Genomic DNA, 20,679 nt, shown 5'->3' with positions numbered 1-20,679 from the left:
TGCTTCTCGACACGTTTTTCGACCTTCATTTTTAACGAAAGTGGAGTTGAGGTCTTCATTTGCAGTTTTTTGCTTTCTTTTTATGTCATTGATTTTGTTCCTAGTTTTTCCTGTTTATTTTCTATTTTGATCATTTCTTTGTTTTTACGTGATTGTTGTGCTTCTAAACTTTTATTGGTTGACATTTTCATGCCATTCATTTCCTTACTTGGATCATTTTCTTGTTTCTTGGGTTTTCAATTGTTATTCAGTATTTTATATTGCTTTTGACTTGTCTTTAACTTGATGAATTTTGCATTCTTTAAAATTTTATTTTTCTATTCTTGAGTCTTTTTTTATTTATTTTTTTTACTTGTTGCTGACCCGGTTGTTGCGGTTTTTGACTTTTTTTTTTCTCTATGTGGAAAAAACCTAAGAGTGAGTTACCACCTCAAAGCGACATCTTTGGGTGTTATTTGGAGTATTTTAATAATAAATACATGATTTAAAATAAAATGTAAATCAGGAGCAGAGCAAACTCCAAGTAAGAAAAAAGTTAATGAAGCTGAGGAGTCCCCACCGTCGTCAAATCAAATCACTCGGGTTAGAGATCCATCTCCTCCTTGCTGCACCGTTTCCATAGCGACTCGTCCCCCGCCGCCATCCGCTGGACTTGGGCATCTTTTGAGGATTGTGGGTAAGGGAGCTCCTCATCTAAGTCCAAGTAGAACGTGGACGAGGAGGTGACGGCGGGCGAGCTGTCGTCCTGCAGAGAAGAGAGCAAGTGATGATGATGATGATGATGACGATGAAGATGGCGACGGCGAGGGAGAGGCGCACCGAGCTGGTAGAGCATCCCGGTCCACGCTGGGCCACGATGGCGCCGTTGATGGCTTGAATCCAGCTGTGCATTTCCTCGGGACTGTCGGTCTAACACACACACACACACACACACACACACACACACACACACACACACACACACACACACACACACACACACACACACACACACACACACACACACACACACACACACACACACACACACACTTGTGTAAAGACACACCCACCTGCACAAGAGAGCATCTTGTTCAGGTGCGTGTGTTTACCTGCAAGTAGAACGTTCTGGAGGATGTGAGCATCTCAAAGAGGTTGTCCCTCATCATCAGTTCACTGCAAGCAAAACGTGCACGCCTCGTTAATAAAAATAAAAAAAATCCCTTGCGCACGCACGCGCTTGTACTTGTCATTTTCTGCTTTGCGGCAAACGATTATCTTTACAGCGCCCTCTGCTGCTGCGAGTGAAAAATGAGAAAAAAGTTCCGTCAACAAGACTTGTCAAACGTTTGGGGTCCAAGGTCGAGGACCTCCCTCGTAATCCAAACGTCTCCCGACCACGTGAAGCCTTCAAAGTCACAGCAATGAAAATGTTTCCCAGAAAAGATTTCACATTTATGCTTTTGTTCCCGTAGTGGAGGCCTTGGGTTTGAAATGTTCAAATTGCCATGAAGCTAATGGACTTTTTTTTTTTCATTCATCACCTTTGCTTGCACTCTTGAACTTTGAAGATATCCTTGAGGGGAATCACGCGCAGCGCACCCGTGTCCTGCCAACACACACACACAAATGTACAGCAGATGCTTTGGATTAACACGCACGCACACGCACGCGCGCGCGCACGCAGTCGGCAACCCACCGAGTCGGTCTTGAAGTATCTGAGGGCGTTTTGATCCAGCATGAAGTAGCGCCGCTTCCACGTCTTCATCTAACAAACACGCACATTTGGAAATGACAATTCCTTCCATCATAATTCAACAATGATCGAATGCTCAGCTCAACTTGATTTAAATGATGTGTTAGCATTAAGCTAGCGAAGGCTGTGTGAACGTTCGATGTCTTGGGGGTTATTTTGTGGTTTTTTTTTTTTTTTTACATAGCAATTATATAAAAAAACAAAAAACATGATTGGCTGGCAACCAGTACAGGGTGTACCCTGCCTACTGCCCGAAGCCAGCTGGGATAGGCTCCAGCAACCCCGCGACCCTTGTGAGGACAAGCGGTACAGAAAATGGATGGATGGATGGATGTTTACTAATTCCCTCTGCCAAACTATTGCTTGTCATGAAGTGAGTCGCCACCTTCCAACGCTTGCGTCTCAAATGTTTGTTTGTGGGTCCAAGCACAAAAAAATAAAATATGACAGTGCAGGTCACTTGTATCTCAAGGCACCACGCTACAGCAAGAATTGATCAAATAGTGATGTGCGTCGCGCCACTGTTTGTGTTCAAATAGTCACCGTTTCTAAAGCTGTTAGCATGGCAATGGTGTTTTCCATTGTTTGTTAGCATTAAGCTAAGGGGACTTTCCTGCTGTAGGATCTCACCACAGCTCCCTGTTTGACGCAGAAGCCCGCCTTGATGACATCCTGCTCTTGGACTTGGCTGGACAGGAAGTAGGCCTTGCCGGAAGCGGCGCGCTCGCGCTCGTCTCCGTTCGGACCGTCCGCCAGCTCCTGCCACGCAGACAAACAGGAACGGCTCAGCCCAACGTCGCAAACTCAGTTCGACGTCTACTTTCATGAGCGATTAATCGTTCAACCTGATGGAATTTGTCCAAATCGATCTCAGGTGAAACACATTCTCCGATCTCTCACATCCTCCATGAAAGCAGACTGACGGTCTTTGTGGTATTTCAAAATAAGAATTTTGCAAACATTTGCTTTTACGTTGCAAAACCACAATCAACATTTTGGCATTCAGTTTTTATTCACAATTTGTATCGTGTGCCAACTTTTTGGGAATTGGGTTCCTGAAAGATCTGACCAATATTTAGGAGTCGTTTACACTAAAAGACTCATTTATTGACTCAAAATTGGGTCAAATAGACCCAAGAAGAGGATCGGTCCATTTTTTGATCCAACTGTTTTTCGAGTGCAAAACGGGTCACAATACCACTTTGGAGTTGAAAACAGTTTGAAAAAAAAAGATTCCACAGACTGATAAATGAAATAATTGTTTGGCCATATTTCAATCATGTGATTCCCCAAACTTGCCTTTAAGTGGACGTAAATGGCGCCAATCTGCGAGGAGCTGTCATACCAGAAAAACAAACACAAATATTGACGCCGTGCTGCAACTGCCAGTAGGTGCCACTAGATGGCACCAAAGCAACATTTGGATGGCTTTCGTCTGAGCATAAAAGACAGGTTGCAACTTTCTCAACCACGGTGACTAATCGTTAGTTAGCGTTGGGCTGGCGAGTGTTTCCAAACCCGGCCGCAAAGCGCTTGTTGGAGTCGTGGTGAAGTCTGGAATTCAAGGCGTGCGCTCTTGCGTGCGGCGGCGTGCGTACGCGGCATTCCTTCGCACAGGTCGGGACCCGCCCAGCCTCACCTGAGTGGCCGTGACGATGGGGACGCCGCCGACGATCTCCGTCTTGTAGGAGACCTGCTTCAAGCTTCCCAAGACTTCCTGAGGCGGGTCGGCCCCCTCGGTGACCTTTGGCACCTGCCAGCAGCCGAGAAATCAAACGCATTTGGTTGGAAATGACAATAAAAATTTAAAAAAATTCAGAGAAAAACTACCAGTGTTTGTGTTGCTGGTCGGTGTGCGTGTTAAAGTAACACTTAATTGAAGGTTTAGAATTATTATGAAATTGATGATCATTTTGATTATACAGTATGTTAGCATTAAGCTAGTGGACTTTTGTGAGACGGAACATCCTGGATGCTGTCCTTAAATGTCGTTTGTGCGAGGTGGAACGGCGCGTGCACATGCAAGGCTCACGGTTATCTTGATGGCGTTGTTGAGAACCGCAATCCACTCCACCAAGTCCTGCTGATCGTTGGCCTGCAGGTAGAACTTGCGCATTCCCGCGTTTATAACTGTACAGAGAGACGTCGTCAGAGGTGCAAATGAGTCACACCGGTGGTACGAAAAAGTCAACTTTTCAGAACATTTAGCCAAGCAAGTTTCACGTCCTAAAATGAGCAACTTGCATCCGTCTGACTGGAGTCCCGTCAATTGGCGAGCGTTGCCCGCCACCGGAGAACGAGCATCAAGACGCTCATTTAAACTGGGCGGAGCACATTTGGCACGAGGACGCAAAACCGTCAGGAAGGTTTGTGCTGCTTTGTCCCACTGAGTAACGGACGGACACTGGAGGAAGCGCGAGGAGGAACGCGAGGGGGGGGGGGGGGGGGGGATCCTCCATTTCATCCACTCAGACTCAAAGAGTATTTGTCAGGGGAAAAAAAAAATCTGCATTTTCAGGGTTCAGCCAATTTGATCGAGTTTATAGAACAGATTTTTGGCATTTCCATTCATTTTAATGGAGGGATACGATTTAAGATGTTTTGATTCGGAGCGTGGTCGGCACATGAAAAAATAAAATAACACAATTGAAGACAACCTTAAACCTCAACCTACAGCCAGAAAATTGCCAATGGAAAACGGAAAGAAAGAACGAGAAAGCCTTGACGTCCGCATTCATTCCGGAAGATTCCGCGACTTCCGGACAGCAACTCACCAAAGCAGAACTCCGCCTTCGGCCTCAGTTTGGTGCCGTCGCTCACCTGTGGACAAAAAAAAAGAGAAAAAAAAAGAGATGTGAAAACGGACCCAGCACACAGGAAGTCCAAACGCTGCCGAACTTCCTGTTTGTCGTCTACGTGTGCTTGCTCACCTTGGAGATGTAAGACAGGTTGAGACAGCCGACATGCTGGGCTCCTTCCGGAAGATTCTGAGCGAGGGAATACACGCGATAGTGTCACATGGTGTCGTCGAACATCCGCACAGGCACGCACGCACACACCTGCGGGTTGTCCATGTACCACACGAGGCTGTCCCGCTGCGCGCCGAGGACAAAGTAACGTCTCAGGAACTTCCCGCTGCCCTCCGCCTGCTCGATGTCCAGGAAGCCGCAAATGCGATTGTGTCGGTCCACGTACGGCATGGCCACCACGTCTGACGGCTCCGCCCACGCCGTGACATCACAGGTACGCCGCCGGGCACCAATCACAGGTCGCTGACGACGCGCCGGGACAACGTCCAATCACGGCCAAACGGGAAACTGACAGCACAGCAAATTTGTGTGTACGTGTGTGGCTTACAGACACAACAATTAATCAATTAATTGACAACTATTTGGATGATAATTAATCATTTAGAGCAGGGGTGCTCAAGTTCGGTCCTCGAGAGCCCCTATCCAGCCTGTTTTCCACGTTTCTCTCCACTAACACACCTGATTCATGATCAGGATCGTTATCAGGCTTCTGCCAAGCTTGCTGATTAGCTGATCATTAGATTCAGCTGTGCTGCAGGAGGGAAACATGGAAAACAGGCTGGGTAGGGGCTCTTGAGGACCGAACTTGAGCACCCCTGATTTAGAGCCCTGTTTGAATTTAAAATTTAATTAAATGCTCGGATTTGAGCGTCTCAATAGGAAATATTGTCCAATTTCCTGCCTGATAATTTTTGCGCGCTATCCAAATAAGATATTTGCATACTTTTACTTATGGAAAAAGTACTGAACATTTTTGCAGATTATCCGACAGATGTTACGGACCAAACCAGTAACTGAATCGGAATTAATTCATGTTTGTTGTTGTTTTTAGTAAAGTGATGGAAATAAATAAAATAAAAAAATATATTTTTTTTTTAAAGTAGTTACATTGTATCACTGACGAATCAAAACAATAAGTGACAATTTTATTGATGATTAAAATAACTGTTAGTGTATAGTAGTTTGTTTTGCCTCACTAGCTTAACAGTTGTTAATTTGCTAAATAGTCCAAGTCCAAGTAAGTACACACTTCGTCCTCACTAAAATACAACTAGTCGTCGTTCTACCAGCCCTACGACTTACAGGAAGCCCTTTGAGCATTTGAACTAGTACGCCTGTTTGTCCTACTACTAGTGAAGTGCGAGATTTCAACTACTTGCATTTGGACATGTTACTAGTCGTACTAGTAGTACTGCGTACACAGATCACTTGAGTACAAACCAGTAACATGAAAACGTAGGCGTTCGACAGTTCTGCTAGAACTCGCGTGTAGAAATGTCGTGCCGACTGGAAAAAAACGTTACTAGTTGCACTGTAGTTGTGCTAGTACGCTACAAATTGTAAGGACAAAAATAGTGAGGCCAAGGAGCGCACTCGTACACGATTATTGGAAATTAGAATAAAATGCTCAAAGGGCTTTCCATACCTGTACAAAGCAAGTGTTAGCATCTTCCAAAAAGAAAGAAAGAAAAACTTGTAAACAAAACAATGAGCAAGTATCTCATCCGAGCTGGACAAAAGCGAGCAAATTCGTCATCAAATGGATGTTGAGTCCATAAAACATCCGAGTTTCGTTAACTTACGAGTTGTGCTCACTTCGACTTGACTTGGTTTGATGAAAGCTGAACAGGTAGCAGCGTCACATCAAAGTCAGACACGCACACGACAAGTGTAGATGTGGTGTTGACTGACGAAAGGTGCGTGGATGGTGCCGCCATGTTGGATGTGGCACGCGCTGCCCGTAGACGGAGCGCGATGATCGTTACCAGTGGCTGCCCCCCGCGACCCGTCCCCGGATAAGCGGTATATGATTGATGGATGGATGGATGGATGGACAGAACCATATGTGCAATGGTCCCACTTTGTTTTGATAAGATGATGACTCCATTTTCATTTTTCCCCTTTAAAATGTTGACTTTTCTCCCATCAAATTCGGACCACCTTCCGCCTATTTTATTTTTATCCTCATAATTTAGCATAATGTTAGCATTAAGCAAACGTAACGCGCACTTCGCTTATTAAAGATGCCCCACAACACATAAATATGACAGCAGCATCCAATACGTACACGTTCGTTTGCTTCCCGTCCAAACGAACAATTTATTTATAAAAGCAATTTTGACTTGTCAAATATCTATCAGTATCGACATATAGAAGGGAAGCCCAGCCCGACCAGTGGATTAGTAGCAAACATAATGAGATTCATCATCATCATCATGATTGCGCCAACGGGAAAATACCGCTCAGCGACCCCTCCGCTGTCATTGAATGTTGTTGTTGGGGGCTGGGGTGCCTGAGCCCACATTTAGTTGTGATGCCCCTGCTGCCTGCTAACAGGAAATTGTGTTACTTCACAGCCGATTGAAGTGCTCTGAAAAGAATTCCACTTACATCTCATGTTACGACACAGTCAGTGATGATGTTGGAGATTTAGAAAAAAATATTGTACAGTAATATTAATATACATACTGTATATGAAGAAAGTAACAATAAACATAATTATGTATTAAGTTAGCTACATATTATGGATTAAGAGAGAAAAATGTAGTTTTGCCTTTTTTTTTTTAATTGATCCCCAAATGTATACCGTGTTCTTAACAATGTTAAGTATGAGTATCATATATACTGCCCTAAAAATATACCTAGAGATCAACTAATCAAATGAATTCCAACTCTGTGTACGTCTTCGTCATTTGTATGCAGTCATGTGTAAGAGATAATTTACGAATGTTGTTCAAGCACTTGAACGCCGCAATAGTATCGCCATCCTTGATGTAAGGCTGAAGAGCAAACAAGAACTTCCGGTGGGAATTGTCACAATAAGTGTCCCAAGTTATTTTGTGGTATTGCTCCCCTGTGGAATTTTATCATGTTTTCATGCCTGTAATTCTCTTTTTGATATATGTGTGTGTGTTGACGGGTATCGACATGGTTAAATATAACAAACGCTTCGTGTCGCTCTGAGGTTTTCTCCACCTAATTCTTGAAGAGGTTTGACGGAATTTCCGGTTTGCTGTCAAACTTGACGTAAGTGGGTCCAATGGAATGGAAGGCTTTGGTCGCCCAAGCCGGAGGAAACAATTGTGTGTAATTTAATTTCCAGGCCGGACGATTGTTCATGCCTTCTTGCTTCTAAATGACACCGAACTGCCTCGGCACTTGAGTTAAGCGTGTGCGGCGTTTGCCATCGATCGCTTTGGCCGCTGCCGGTGTCCGTGGCCGGCCTTGTTTATGCTGCGCTTGGGATCAGCCAAGCAGGCCTCCGGTCCGGTCTGATGCCAGTTTAACGCCTCCGCTGGTTTGTCCCCATCGGCTCATTAGCTCACCAAGTAAGTTCCAAAACACTCTGTTTCCTCCCCTCCATTTTAAATCATTTTTCTTTTCTTTTTGAAACTCAAGTGCTGGTCTGTGCTGTGTGTTTGTCGTGCTGCGGCCCGGAACGACGGGATGGCGTTTATTGTTAGCCGTTAGCGCGCTCGAGTGCTAATGCTCAAGCTAACAATTTACGCGGTGGGAAAAGTGGTGCAAATGACCGATTAAAAGCCACACAATTCTCGCTCGTCTGGTCCTTTAACTACCCTTAACTACAAGAACCAAAGGGAGAAGACGCCATCTTAATAGTTTTAGTTATGTTGCTAATGCTAGCTTTGCTTTGCCCCACCAATCTGGAAGTTTCTTCTCTTTTGTATTTGAGATTACACATTTGACTCACTTTAAAAAAAACACAGAAGACGCATTCCACGATAGCCTCGCTGTGAACGAGGGTTCGGAACTAAGATAGTAGAAATTCGCTCATTAATGTTAGGCAGCGGTTATTTTTGCCGTGAACGGCTCTAATTTGTCAATCGCCGGAGTGAGGAATTCTTTGCCTGCCGTAAATCGGGCCGGCTATTTCACCGTGGCTGCAGTAGGTTGACCGTGCATAGGTCATTTAAGCGCCATATGTCGGTTGCCAGGAATCGTTTTTTGGTCAACGTATCTCCAAATTCTGTGAAGAACGATGTTTTTGAACACATGGTTACGTCTAATCTTGCAATCTTTCTACTTTCTTAGAAAATATGAGCCAGACGCAACAATGACATCCAGATTTGGTAAAACCTACAGCCGCAAGGGCGGAGAGGGCACGTCCAAGTTTGACGAAGTGGTGTCCACCAAGAGGGGCACCCTGAGCACAAAATGGGGCGACACAACCTACAAGGCCAAGGTGGCATCCAAGCGCCCTGGGGCTCCGAGGGGCTCTTCCTTCCCGGATGCTCACAAGCGAGCTCGAGTCGGCGGGGGCGGCGGCTCGGACGACCCGTTTGGCTTCGACAGCGACGACGAGTCCAAGCCGGTGTCCTCTCGCAGCGGCGGCAAGTCGTCACCTGCCAAGGCGGCCTCCTCGGCCGAAGCCCCTCGGGTGGAGAAAGTGGTACTGTCCCTGGACTCTGGAAACTGGTCTAGCTCCCGCGGGGGAGTCCACGCCTCCTTGCAAGAGACGTCACGGCCAAGTGGGACGGAGCGTAGCGGTCCTTTCTTCAACAGCAGCCATGCCGGCAAAGGTAATTCATAGGGCTAAGCCGTCTTTGGGTCGGGCTTCTCATCGGCGCTGATATTCGACATTTTGGCACCTCTCGGCATCAACATATCTTCATCGGGAAATCGGCAAAAATGTTAATTGTTTTCCAAAGTAAAAGCAGATGTTTGCAAAAATCCTAGAAACAATCAGCACTCCTATTGTCTTGTTTCTTTTCACCCAGGAAAACTCCAGAACTCCTCACCGTCTTGTGAGAAGCAGCACAGCTACGCGTGGTACCAGAACGCTTCGGAGAGCGACCGGAAGCCTTTGGCGCAGACCGCCACCTTGAAGACCTCCGCCAAGGCCGAGTCCACTTACAGCTCCTGGGACGCCCTGATGGGCTTCCGACCGCCTTCGCCCAGCCGGCAGCTGCGCGCCCCCGCCCCCGCGCTGTCTTGGACTTCGGCGGTCGCGGGCGACAAGCTGCCATCGCCGCCTCGCCTGCAGAGCCCCGCGGAGAGCTTTGACCCAGACGGCGACTTTGGCTTGGAGACGGCCGACTACTGCCGGACCACGACGACGTCGTCACCGTCGCCGCTCGTGCGGAATTCGAACTGTCGGACCTACCGGAGGCCCGGCAAGCGCGACGCCTCCAAAGCCTCGGACTGCGGAGTTTCGGTGCAGGGGTCGCTGGCGTCGGCATCCGGTGGCGCCGACACAATGATGACTTTGACTCGTGGTGGCAGGACGAGGGACTACACCGTGCTGCACCCATCCTCTGCTTCCATGTGTAACGTCACCAATCAGGTGGGCGGCGTGAAGGAGTTTACCGGTGAAGCGGCTCCCGCCAGTGCTACGAGTGCCGCTAGCTTTAGCGGTGCTGTGGAGCAGGTGGACGCCGCGTGGCAGCGAAAGAGGGACGAGCAACAGCACAACAGGTACTGACGGCCCGCAGGCACAGCGCGATGGTTTTTACAGGCCTGTTTTTATATTTTATTCAATATGTTTGTATATTGTATTTTTTCCTCAAATTGGCTAATTGTACATATATAGCGCTACTTAATTTATTTATTCTAATACTTAAAAACTAAGTACAAATTTATTAACATACAAGGAATTTTTTTGTATATCATTTTTTAAATAATTGGTTAAGTAAAAGCAATATAATTCATATTTATTTTTCCACAGCCTTTTTTAGTCCATAAGAAGCCGGAATAAAATGAAACCAGGAAAATGTCCGAAAAGGCGTTTTGTGACCTGGACATTTATTTGAAACATGCTCTTGTGCAAAATGTCCAGGAAAAAAATGTGAGCGCACCCTCGTTTGTCTGCTCTTTAGTCAGGACCAGTCCAGATCAAAGAAGGGAACCAAAGCGGACCTGTTTGGTTTCGACGAAGTCGACACCTGTCAGGAGGACGAGGACGAGGACGGCTCGTCCAAATACAAAATCAAATACTTTGGTTTCGACGACATGAGTGATAGCGACGGAGCCGACGGCGGCGGCGGCGGCGGCGGCGGCGGCAGCGGCAGACTGAAAGTGAGGACGAGGGTCAAGAGGGCCGCGGTTGCCGAGGAAACGCCACCTGTTGTCGTGCACCGTGAGCCCGTCAGGAACTGCGACGTGCTTGCCGGACGCGTAGCCGAGCGGAGTAAAAATTGCTTGGAGAGGCCGGACGCGACATTACAAGCAGGTCAGTCCAAATTCAGTGCTTCTCATCCTTTCCTTATTTGTCTTCAAATTAGTTTGACGCTTTCTAACAATGCAAAGAATGATGCTCATTTCCGTTAGCCGATGTCGATTTCAGCTCCCCTCGCATTCGTTTTTGTGATGATTTCGAGTCGAGCGGCATTCCGTGAATACTGCAAGACGAGCGGCGTCCATGAGTTTATATTTAGAACGCGGACGGCTTTCTATGGCGCATTTGCGCGGTTTTATTTTCCCTTTCTTCCTTTTCATGCCGTTTGATGTCACCGTCGTCAGAGTCGACTCGTCAGCTCTTGGACGGCTTCGCCGCGGACGTATTGAACTTCTGCGAGGACGACCTGAGGGTGGTGGCCGCCGGCCCCAGGAGGCCCCCCCAGGCCAAGATGGCCGACAAGAACCAGGACACCCAGCGGAGGATCTTCAGCGCACAGAAGAAGGTGAGACGCCTGAAAGGAAGTTGCAGGACAAACAAACTCTCATGAAGACCTTCACCACGAGCATGTATTGCATTTCCTACTTCTTTTACGTCTTGTTTTTTTAATTCAACTTTTCTTCGACTTCTAATTTCTTCTTTTACTTTCTTCGACTTTTACTTTCTTCGACTTTTATCTCCACATTCTTCTTCTTCTATTCTACTTCTTTTTCTACTTTCTTAAACTTCTACTTTGTTAAACTTTTCTTCTACTTCTGCTTTCATTTCCTATTTTGCACTTCTCTTGTTCTACTTTATTCTGGTGGTTGGCTTTGAGCTACTTTGGAGTATTTTGGATTTTTTTTTTTAGGACTTTTGGTGTTTTACTAGTTCTATACTCTTGATGTCTAAATGTGTATTTTGACAAAATACTTTTTAGTGAAACAAGTAGTACATTTGTATACAAATGCCATTTCTTCTCCTGTGGCGAGTGTCTTCCATGCAGCATGTTCACGGTCCAACGCGGCTCATGTGAGGACACTGCTCCTTTTGTCTCCACTTATGAACCCTGCTACGCACCCGCTGATATTCATTGCCACATTTTTTTTTTGTTTCTGGTGACGAGTGACAGCTACCGAGCGCATGCTTGGCACCGACACGCACAGATGGCAGCCAAAGCAAAGAAAGGATGCTTGGGGGTGGGGGTGGGGGTGGCGGTGGGGGTGGGGGGGCACACAAATTGCAATGGGCTCCAATCAAGCCCAGTGGACTTTTGCCTCCACTTTGAACGCATTCACTGCGGCGGGCGTTTCGATTTGGAATCCAAGAATTTATGGCAATAAATATAAACGGAACAAAAGATCTCCATTAAAATGAACTTTTGAAAAACATATAGTCAGATCAGAGTTCAAAAGAATATGAAAGCGTCTTTGTTGTACCGCATCAATGAAGTGCCACTCTTTCTGGTTTGCCACCTGAGGGCAGTATCAGACAGACAGACGGATGTCCTGTCCGTTGAGGCGTTCTTACGAATCCCACTAGAGTTCGAGGCAGCCCATGTCTATATATATATATATATATATGTGTGTGTGTGCGTGTGTGTGTTGCAGTCTCCCACCAAAGCAGTGTACAACGCTCGCCATTGGACGCTGGAAAGCGAAGAGGAGCCCATTCCGACCTTCACGTGCCGCCCGCCGCCACTTCCCGTAAGACGGCGACACGCGAGGGCTCCTTCGATGCTTTTCCCCCGCCGCTCAAATCACCCTCCGTGCCCCACGTATGTTCCGCAGGCGGCTCGGCCGTCGGTGGGTGCGTCGGCCGACGAGCCGGCGAATGCGCAGAAGGACAACGGTGTATTCAAGGCGCCGCCTCCTCCTCCCAAGGTCACCAAGTGCGTCAATGTCCCCAGCGACCCCTACCAAGACACCGTCACCACCCTCAAGTGTCGCAAAGAGCACAAGGAGGTACGGCGACCGTTGTTGGGGGTGCGTGCATGTGCGCGTATTTGTGTGGTCTTGTCAACTTTGACCTCCCGGCCTGCGTCAGCTGTACACGGTGGTCCAGCACGTGAAGCACTTCAACGACGTGGTGGAGTTTGGCGAGAACCAGGAGTTCACCGACGACTTTGAGTACCTGGCCGCCGGTCTGAAGAGCGGGCAACCGCTCAATACGCGCTGCCTCAGGTACGAGCAGGACGAGGAGCGGGCAAACACGCTTGCACGCGTTTCTCTTTTGCTTCACACTGTCTGTGTGCGTGCGTGCGTGCGTGCAGTGTGATCAGTCTGGCCACGCGCTGCGCCATGCCCAGCTTCAGGATGCACCTGAGGGCGCGAGGGAAGGTGGCGCAGGTCTTCAAAACGCTCAACGACGCCGCCCAGCATCACGTGAGTCCATTCGTCTCCTCACTGCAAAATCTACAATTAAACAACACATTTTCATCATTAAATGTATTATTATTTTAAAATAAAATTATTAATTTAATTAATATTAATTATTAATTACAATTAATGTTAACATAGTATTATAATTTATTTAATGTTTTTAAATTAATAATTAATTAATTAATTCAACACATTGATGAAAGTTCTGATTACTTTCATTAGAAGCCAGTGCTTCTCAATTATTTTTTGTTGCGCCCCCTCCTGGAAGAAGAAAATATCCCCCCCCAACTCTCTGCCACGACTATAAATATGATCATTTGTCGATACAATTTGTTGTAAGTACACCACTGCAGATGGCTAATATTCCTTTCGCATTCTCTGACAATGAGAACGCCATTGCCATCTACTGTAGTGGATGTGCAATTACACCCCCCCATTGATGTCTTACAAGTAGTACTTTGTAAACATTCAGCTCCTTTACAACATGTAACAAAATATACGACAAATCCTCACCACATTTTTACTACTGAAATTTACGAGACATTTAGCATATTTCAGAATAATTGTTGACATTTTTTGTTTAGAACCTGGCCATGTGCACGGCCTCCCTCATGTACATCCTGAGCCGTGACCGTCTCAACATGGACCTGGACCGCTCCTGCCTGGACCTTATGATCCGCCTGCTGGAGCTGGACCAGGACCACGGCGGCAGTGGCGGCGGCGACGGCGGTGGCGGCGACGGCGGCGGCGACGGCGGCGACTCCACGTCGCAGATGAGTGCCAGGGAGATCTGCAAGATGAAGGAGAAGATCCGCAAGCTCTGCGACACGGTGCACAACAAGCACCTGGACCTGCAGAACATCACGGTGCCGCCCACGCTTTATCACACACACACGCATGTCACGTCGCGTCGGTTGAGGGTTCGTGTGTGTGACCTGATTGGTCCCGCTTTCCTTCCGGCAGACGGGCCACCTGGCCATGGAGACGCTGCTGTCGCTGACGTCCAAGCGGGCGGGGGACTGGTTCAAGGAGGAGCTGCGACTCCTGGGGGGCCTGGACCACGTCGTGGATAAAGGTGACACGCTCTCGCACGCATGTGCGTGCGTGTGTTGTAGTAGATCTGGATTGTTCATTATATTATTTTATTTAGACTTTTTTTTTTTTTTTTGTAACTCAGTTTTCATTTGTTTTTAGAGGAAGTTTTGGTATTTATTAGTTTTATTTTTTGACGTCACTTTGGTTTTTATTATTAGTTTATATATATATGGAGTAAAATTTTTGTTTGCATTAGTTTATTAGTTTTTTTTTAATGTTTCACTTTAGTTTTGCTTTTAATTGTGATATTAGTTTTTTTTTTTTTAGGTATATGGAGTATTTGTCAAATACAAAATAAAAAAAAGAGTACAAATAAAAAAGTAATTTAAATAAATTAAGTATTGTGTAATAAAGTAAAATACATTATAATTCCATATAAAAAAAATAAACATCAAAAGCTAATTTTTATATTATTATTAAGCTTGTTTTAGTTAGTCTCAGGTTTATTATAAAAAAGCATATTTTTGGTATTTTATGTAATTAACAAAAATGTTTTGTAGTTTTTTGTTGTTAATTTCCGTGTATCAGTGTGAGGGCTTTTATTTTGTTTTGTGTGTCTCGTTCCGCGTGTGTGTGCTAACATGCATTTGTGTGTGCGCGCACAAATACTTGGTGCTCGGTGTGTGCACGTGTGACACTAACGACGCGTGTGGCACCACAGTGAAGGAGTGTGTGTGCAACCTGAAAGCGGAGGACGACAAGGACAAGTTGGTGTCTTCCTTGTGGGGAGCCGAGAGATGTCTCCGCGTGCTGGATAGTGTAAGCGTGACAGCGGCGGCCATGTTGGCCCAACACCTAACCTGGGGTGTCAAGCGCAGCCTAAATGTGTGTGTGTGTGTGTTTAGGTGACGGTGCACAACGTGGAGAATCAGAGCTACTTGATCGCCTACAAAGACTCGTCCCTCATCGTGTCCTGCGCCAAGTGAGTCGACAAGTCGTCTTTTCGGTGCTTTTGAGAAACCATCGTCATATTTGAGATTCACGTTGACGTTAACCGTCCACTCGCCGGCTCACGTCTCCCCCGTTTTGCCCCGTGAGTGACTTGACCTTTGAACCGCAAGTTCCGCAGGCCGCCTGAGGATGAGGAGGAGGATGAAGAGCTCGAACGCATCCACAAAGAGCTTCAGTGTCAGCGGGTGACGCGGGCCGCGTCTGCTCTGCTCCACTTCAGCTGCATGAGCTCTTAATGCCATTAACACACACACACACACACACACACACACACACACACACACACACACACACACACACACACACACACACACACACAGGCAGTGTTTCCTAATTCTTTAACTTAATTTCAGTTTGACTTCCTCCTCCTCCTCCTCCTCCTCCTCCTCATCATCATCATTGTCCTCACCACATACGCAGCTGTCACTCATACCATATTGAATTCTGACACTATGATAACTGAGAGCAAACAAATCACCGTATTGAAATTGCAGCTCTAAAATTACCTTTTCTTTTTTAAACATTTGGGTAAATAAAACTTCCATTTTTGCAATTCAACACAACCTTTCTTATTTTTAAACAAAATGAAAAATGGTACAGAGGAAATATTGCACCATGTTAAGTGTAAATCAATGTTAACATTCTTCTTGTGTTTAAATTATTAGTAAGTCGCAGTCTCCGTTCACGGTGAGCTATTATTATTATTATTTTTTTACAACAGACAAGTGCTCATTAGAGAGAGACCGATATGTTTTTTCAGGGCTGATACCGATTATTACTAGTCAAGGAGACTGATAACTGATATTTGGAGCTGATATTTAATTTCAGTAAAAGGGAGAAAATATTTGCGTAAAAAATAGAAAAAAAATCATATAAATTCCAACTCTTTGTTGGAATGCTTTATAGCATATGTTTATTGAACAACTTTTCAGATTTGCATAATGTCGATTTTTATTTGTAATCTCAGACAATCATCATATTTGTTTTAAAATTCTAACAAACAAAAATGTCATTTTTGGACTATAAGCCGCTACTTTTTTCACTTGCATTTGACCCTGCAGCTTATACGAAGGTGCGGCTTATCCATCAGATCACAAGGGGGCGCACTGCAAAGGAAGCGCAAGAGCGTCCGTCAGAGCAAAACAAACAACAGACAATTTGCGCCCTCATTATGGAAAAGAAAGTAGCGGGAACCCGGTGCGGTAACATTAAAAACACCTGCGACTTACAGTCGGGTGCGGCTTATATGTGGAACAAACTCCAGTAAATTTAGCAAGCGCGATTTATAGTCAGGTGCGCCTTATAGTCCAGAAATTACTGTCTGTCTTAAAAACGAAATGAAAACCTAAACAAGTTAACCTGCCGCCGCCCCCCGCAGAGCACTGCGGCGCTGCGAGGAGATGATCCGGCGCTACAGCAGGGAGGTCGTCACCGTGCAGGTGAGCACGGACGGCGGCCTGATGGTCGACAAAGCGGTGGAGAACTGCATGAGGGCCGTCATCGGAGTTCTGCTCAACCTGACGCACGACAACGGTCAGCGCACATTCGCACACGCCGAGTGCAGCGGGTGGTAAATGCGTATGCGTGTGCGTGCGTGCGTGCGTGCAGAGTGGGGCAGCACCAAGACGGGCGAGCAGGACCACTTGATCGAGACGGCGCTCAACTGCGTTCTCAGAGTTCCTCAGTACTTTCCTCAGGAGAAGAGGTTCGACATCCGCGTTCTGGTGAGACCCGTGTGTGCGCTTGTGTGTGTGCGCTTGTGTGTGTGCGTGCGCTCGTGTCAGCACATTTCAATTGCGCGCGCGTGTGTTGTAGGGTCTGGGCCTGCTGATCAACCTGGTGGAGTACAGCGCCAGGAACCGCTTTTGTCTGATGGAAATGGAGACCGAGGGCGGTCACGGTCCCTGCGACTCCACCGTGCTGCTCCCAACGCCCCAGCAGGACGACGTCATCGGCGACGTCATCGATGGCGGCGGCGCTCCGCTCTGCGCCATTGCCGCGCTCGTGCAGGTACGTGTCGGCAGCGTCCAAAAATGGAACCCGTTGGTGTGGCCCCCTCAACCAGGAAGGACGCCGTCTCTGTCCGTCCGTCCGTGCGTCCTCAGTTGTTCCTACAGCGCGAGCGAGCGGCCATCCAGGCCGAGGCTCGGACCGACGACCTCATCAAGGAGCCGGTCAAGCCTGCGGACAAGAGCGGCGAGTGGCAGGAGACGGGCGGCGAGATCCAGTGGGTGGCCAACGACAACCACTGCGAGGACAACGCGCTCCAGGACAAAGACGACAAGAAGAAGGAGGAGGAAGACGGCGAGCTGGACCTCAACAAAGGCGAGACGCCGGCTCAAAACGTTCAAACGACTGCAAAATGACATCTTGCAGTTGCAAAAGCAAAAACATTTTGCTCCAAGCTCAAAAAGATAACTTGAATATTTGTTTTGCTTTCATTCATCAACCACACCAAAAGAATTCATGAAAGGCACCGAACGCGAAGGCACAAGACAAAGTGGAGGGAAAATGTAGTACCTTTAGTCACCAGTGCCATGAAGAGAAATGGTGTTACTTTTTTCATTATAAATATAAACATTGAGAAAAGCTCTACAGTTTAGAAAACAAATGTTTTCGTAGCAGGTGTCGTTTTGAGCATGCGCTGCTGGCCATTTGAAAAGAGATGGTGGGCCAAAAACGGCCCTCAGAACATATTGTGGACACCACAAAAGAAATTTGCAAGCGAAAAAGTACAAGCCGTAGCTGAAAGTTGCTTACTGCAACGAGCTAAAAGCTGAACCATGTAACTCATACTGTCCAAAAAAAAAAAGTAGCAATGAAAAGCTCCATCATTCAAGCTCGGAGCAAAAAGTTCAACTTGACAATTTTTAAGGGGTAAATCGGACCCAAAAGCCCCGACAAACTGCAAACTGAAAGCTTGGAAGCTACAATGTCAAACGGACAAGCTGTAAGCATATTATGAAGCTAACAATTAGTAGCATCAAGCTAAGTGTGCCACGTTGTGTTTTGCAGCCCTGCAGCATGCGGGCAAGCACATGGAGGACAGCATCGTGGCCTCCTACACGGCTCTGCTGCTGGGTTGCCTCTGCCAAGGAAGCCCCGTGAGTCACCTGCGCGCGCGCACGTCTACCTTGCCCGGACCGAGCTAACGCTAATGCTAATGTGCGTCTCAGATGAATGTGACTACTGTGCGAGAGAACTTGCCTCAGGGGGATTTCTCCATCATGACGGAGATGCTCAAGAAGTTCCTCAACTTCATGAACCTCACAGTGAGTCGCGTGCCAGCGTGCCGCACCTCCTTCTTTCTGCACCTCCTTCTTTCTACTCCTCCACACACTCCTTTCTTTCCTCCTCCTACCTTCCTTTTCTTTCTCTCCTCCTTTTTCCCTTCCTCCTCCTGCTTACGCACTATTTTCCTCAGTCTTACTCCTTTTCATTCTGCTTCTCGAACCCCCCCCCCCCCCCACTCGTCCCCTGTGGTGCCGTTTGTCGTGACGTCACGTGTCGTGTCATCGTTTGTGGTGTGTGTAACTCGTTTTTTTGTCTTCGTGTCTGCAGTGTGACGTTGGCACCGGAGGACAAAAGTCCATCTCCAGAGTCATCGACTATCTGGAGCACTGCTAGATGCACACAAGCTTACACGCGCGCACGCACACGCACACACACACACACACACACACGGTCCACCTCCAGTCAGTATTTTCAGCCCTCCCATCAATGGAGCAACTTAAGTCATTTTTAAAATTTGGACTCCTCCTTGAGCGCCTCGTCTTTCGTTACATTTGAGGTCAGTTCCGAATTGTTTCAGCTCGGTTTGCGTCGTCTTCGCCGTCCACGCGTCCCAAATCTGTTTGGTTTGATGTCTCTTGGTTGTCATGCGGAGGGTCGCGTGGCCCCGCCCATCCCTCTCGGTTTTGCCCTTGAACACGTGAGTACAAAGTGCAAGACCGCTTGAACATTTTTTTTTTTGTAAGATGATTTTATGGTCTTTCTTTTTTTTAGGAACTTAAAACATGCACTTGCCGCTTATCGTTTACAACGTAGGTTGCGTGTGTCAAACGCATGACGTGCATCTGATTTAGTAAGTTGCGTGCGCAACATACTTCGTTACACGTGCGACCTACAACGTTGGATGTGCACCAAACTTAAGTTTTGTGACTTGTAACGTCACATACGAAGCGAGCACGATTGACAGGCTCGTTAGTTGCGCGCGCAACTTTCGGAGTTGCGTCAAGCGGCAGCCGCGCCCCGACAAGATTTCTCCTTCCAATGGCGGAACGACCCTTTCACGGTCTTAAAGGTTCTTTTCATGACATCAGATTGTTCCCTTCATTTTGAAACATTTCCTTCACGTCATTGTCACGCACGCACGCACGCACGCACACACGCACAAACGTTTACAAGAGCTTTATGGAGGATGTTTGTGTACAGTTTGTACATACGTTGCCGGAGGAGCGGTGCATGATGGGAAGTGGGCGTGTTGGGCCGCGCGGGAAGAGGCCTGGACTACTTTTAAGAATTTTTTACAGCTTTTTTTTTTTGGGTGGGGGGGGGGGTGGTGGTTTCCTCCTGCGAGTTGAAGGCTTCTTAACAGGGCGACTGCGTTTGTACCCGTCTTTGCTTACGTGTACATACTTTGAAAAGAATTAAAGTTGCTACTTTCATTACCTTCTGCTCGTTTCCTTTCGTTGCTTGAAAATTAATCAAGTGGGCGGGTCAGGGTCGGTAGAATTTGTTAATTTCACCAGGAAATACAAATTTGTTCCCATTTTAATTTCAATCACTCTTATGTTCAATGCAATTATTTGTCAAATGTACCGTGGTATCTTCAATTGTTTGTCATTCCGTGACCAAGCAAGCAACATCAGTTTAATTGTATAACAATTTTTTGCCATTGAAGTGAATTGCAATGCCATTGAAGTTTTAGCCCCGCCCCCACACATTTTTGTGACTTTTTTTTCTTCTTCACAAAGCGCTTTATTGTCAAGTTTTAAATAAGAAAAACATGGTAGACAATGTAAAGTAAAAATAAATAAATGTTGTCTTTAAGGGGCGTGGCCTGTGAGTCACATCCAGAGCTGCAGTTGCAAATAAGAAAAAGACATTAGCATTTTTCCCCTGCGAGCGTTCTCATTTTGTTTGTTTGTCCCACAATAAAGAGCCCCAAAAAACCCAAACGCATCTGCGATTTCGGCTCTCCTTGCCCACATGCCAGGGCATTACAGTGCTTGTGAAGTTTGTGAGAATTTTGCCTCACAATACAAAAGCAAAAAAAAGAAAAGAAATGGACCAAGCAATGACTCAAGTTGCCGTGGTGCAATGATTTATTGATTTCATGGTGTCGAGATCTTCAAATTGTCCACATTTCGG

The 20,679-nt window shown here is 46.7% G+C and overlaps 2 protein-coding genes across 2 annotated transcripts; one reads left to right on the top strand and one right to left on the bottom strand.

The window, feature by feature from the left end:
• Positions 1–449: 449 nt before the first annotated feature.
• On the bottom strand, positions 450–6,499 carry plekha1b (pleckstrin homology domain containing A1b). The gene is made up of 12 exons (XM_086064289.1): positions 6,348–6,499; positions 4,795–5,052; positions 4,666–4,722; positions 4,510–4,555; positions 3,768–3,865; positions 3,375–3,488; positions 2,366–2,494; positions 1,679–1,747; positions 1,524–1,588; positions 1,092–1,155; positions 820–909; positions 450–745 (listed from the first exon to the last, which is right to left on the bottom strand). The coding sequence occupies exons 2-12, from the start codon at positions 4,933–4,935 to the stop codon at positions 584–586; spliced, it is 1,035 nt and encodes a 344-aa protein (XP_085920415.1). The 5' UTR covers positions 4,936–5,052; positions 6,348–6,499; the 3' UTR covers positions 450–583.
• A 1,292-nt stretch (positions 6,500–7,791) lies between these two features.
• waplb (WAPL cohesin release factor b) lies at positions 7,792–19,976 on the top strand. The gene is made up of 20 exons (XM_086064863.1): positions 7,792–8,093; positions 8,818–9,305; positions 9,504–10,200; positions 10,602–10,954; positions 11,245–11,405; positions 12,490–12,585; positions 12,670–12,843; positions 12,926–13,062; positions 13,152–13,263; positions 13,845–14,126; positions 14,224–14,335; positions 15,017–15,114; positions 15,201–15,277; positions 16,685–16,839; positions 16,915–17,030; positions 17,122–17,316; positions 17,412–17,631; positions 18,322–18,410; positions 18,483–18,578; positions 18,868–19,976. The coding sequence occupies exons 2-20, from the start codon at positions 8,840–8,842 to the stop codon at positions 18,931–18,933; spliced, it is 3,702 nt and encodes a 1,233-aa protein (XP_085920989.1). The 5' UTR covers positions 7,792–8,093; positions 8,818–8,839; the 3' UTR covers positions 18,934–19,976.
• The last annotated feature ends 703 nt before the right edge of the window (positions 19,977–20,679 follow it).

Source organism: Leptonotus elevatus, chromosome 20 (assembly GCF_054856555.1).
Source record: "Leptonotus elevatus isolate MCC_2025b chromosome 20, RoL_Lele_1.0, whole genome shotgun sequence".
NCBI lineage: Eukaryota > Metazoa > Chordata > Actinopteri > Syngnathiformes > Syngnathidae > Leptonotus > Leptonotus elevatus.
The sequence above is the reverse complement of the archived record's forward strand: the minus strand, read 5'-3'. Positions and strand labels throughout refer to the sequence as shown.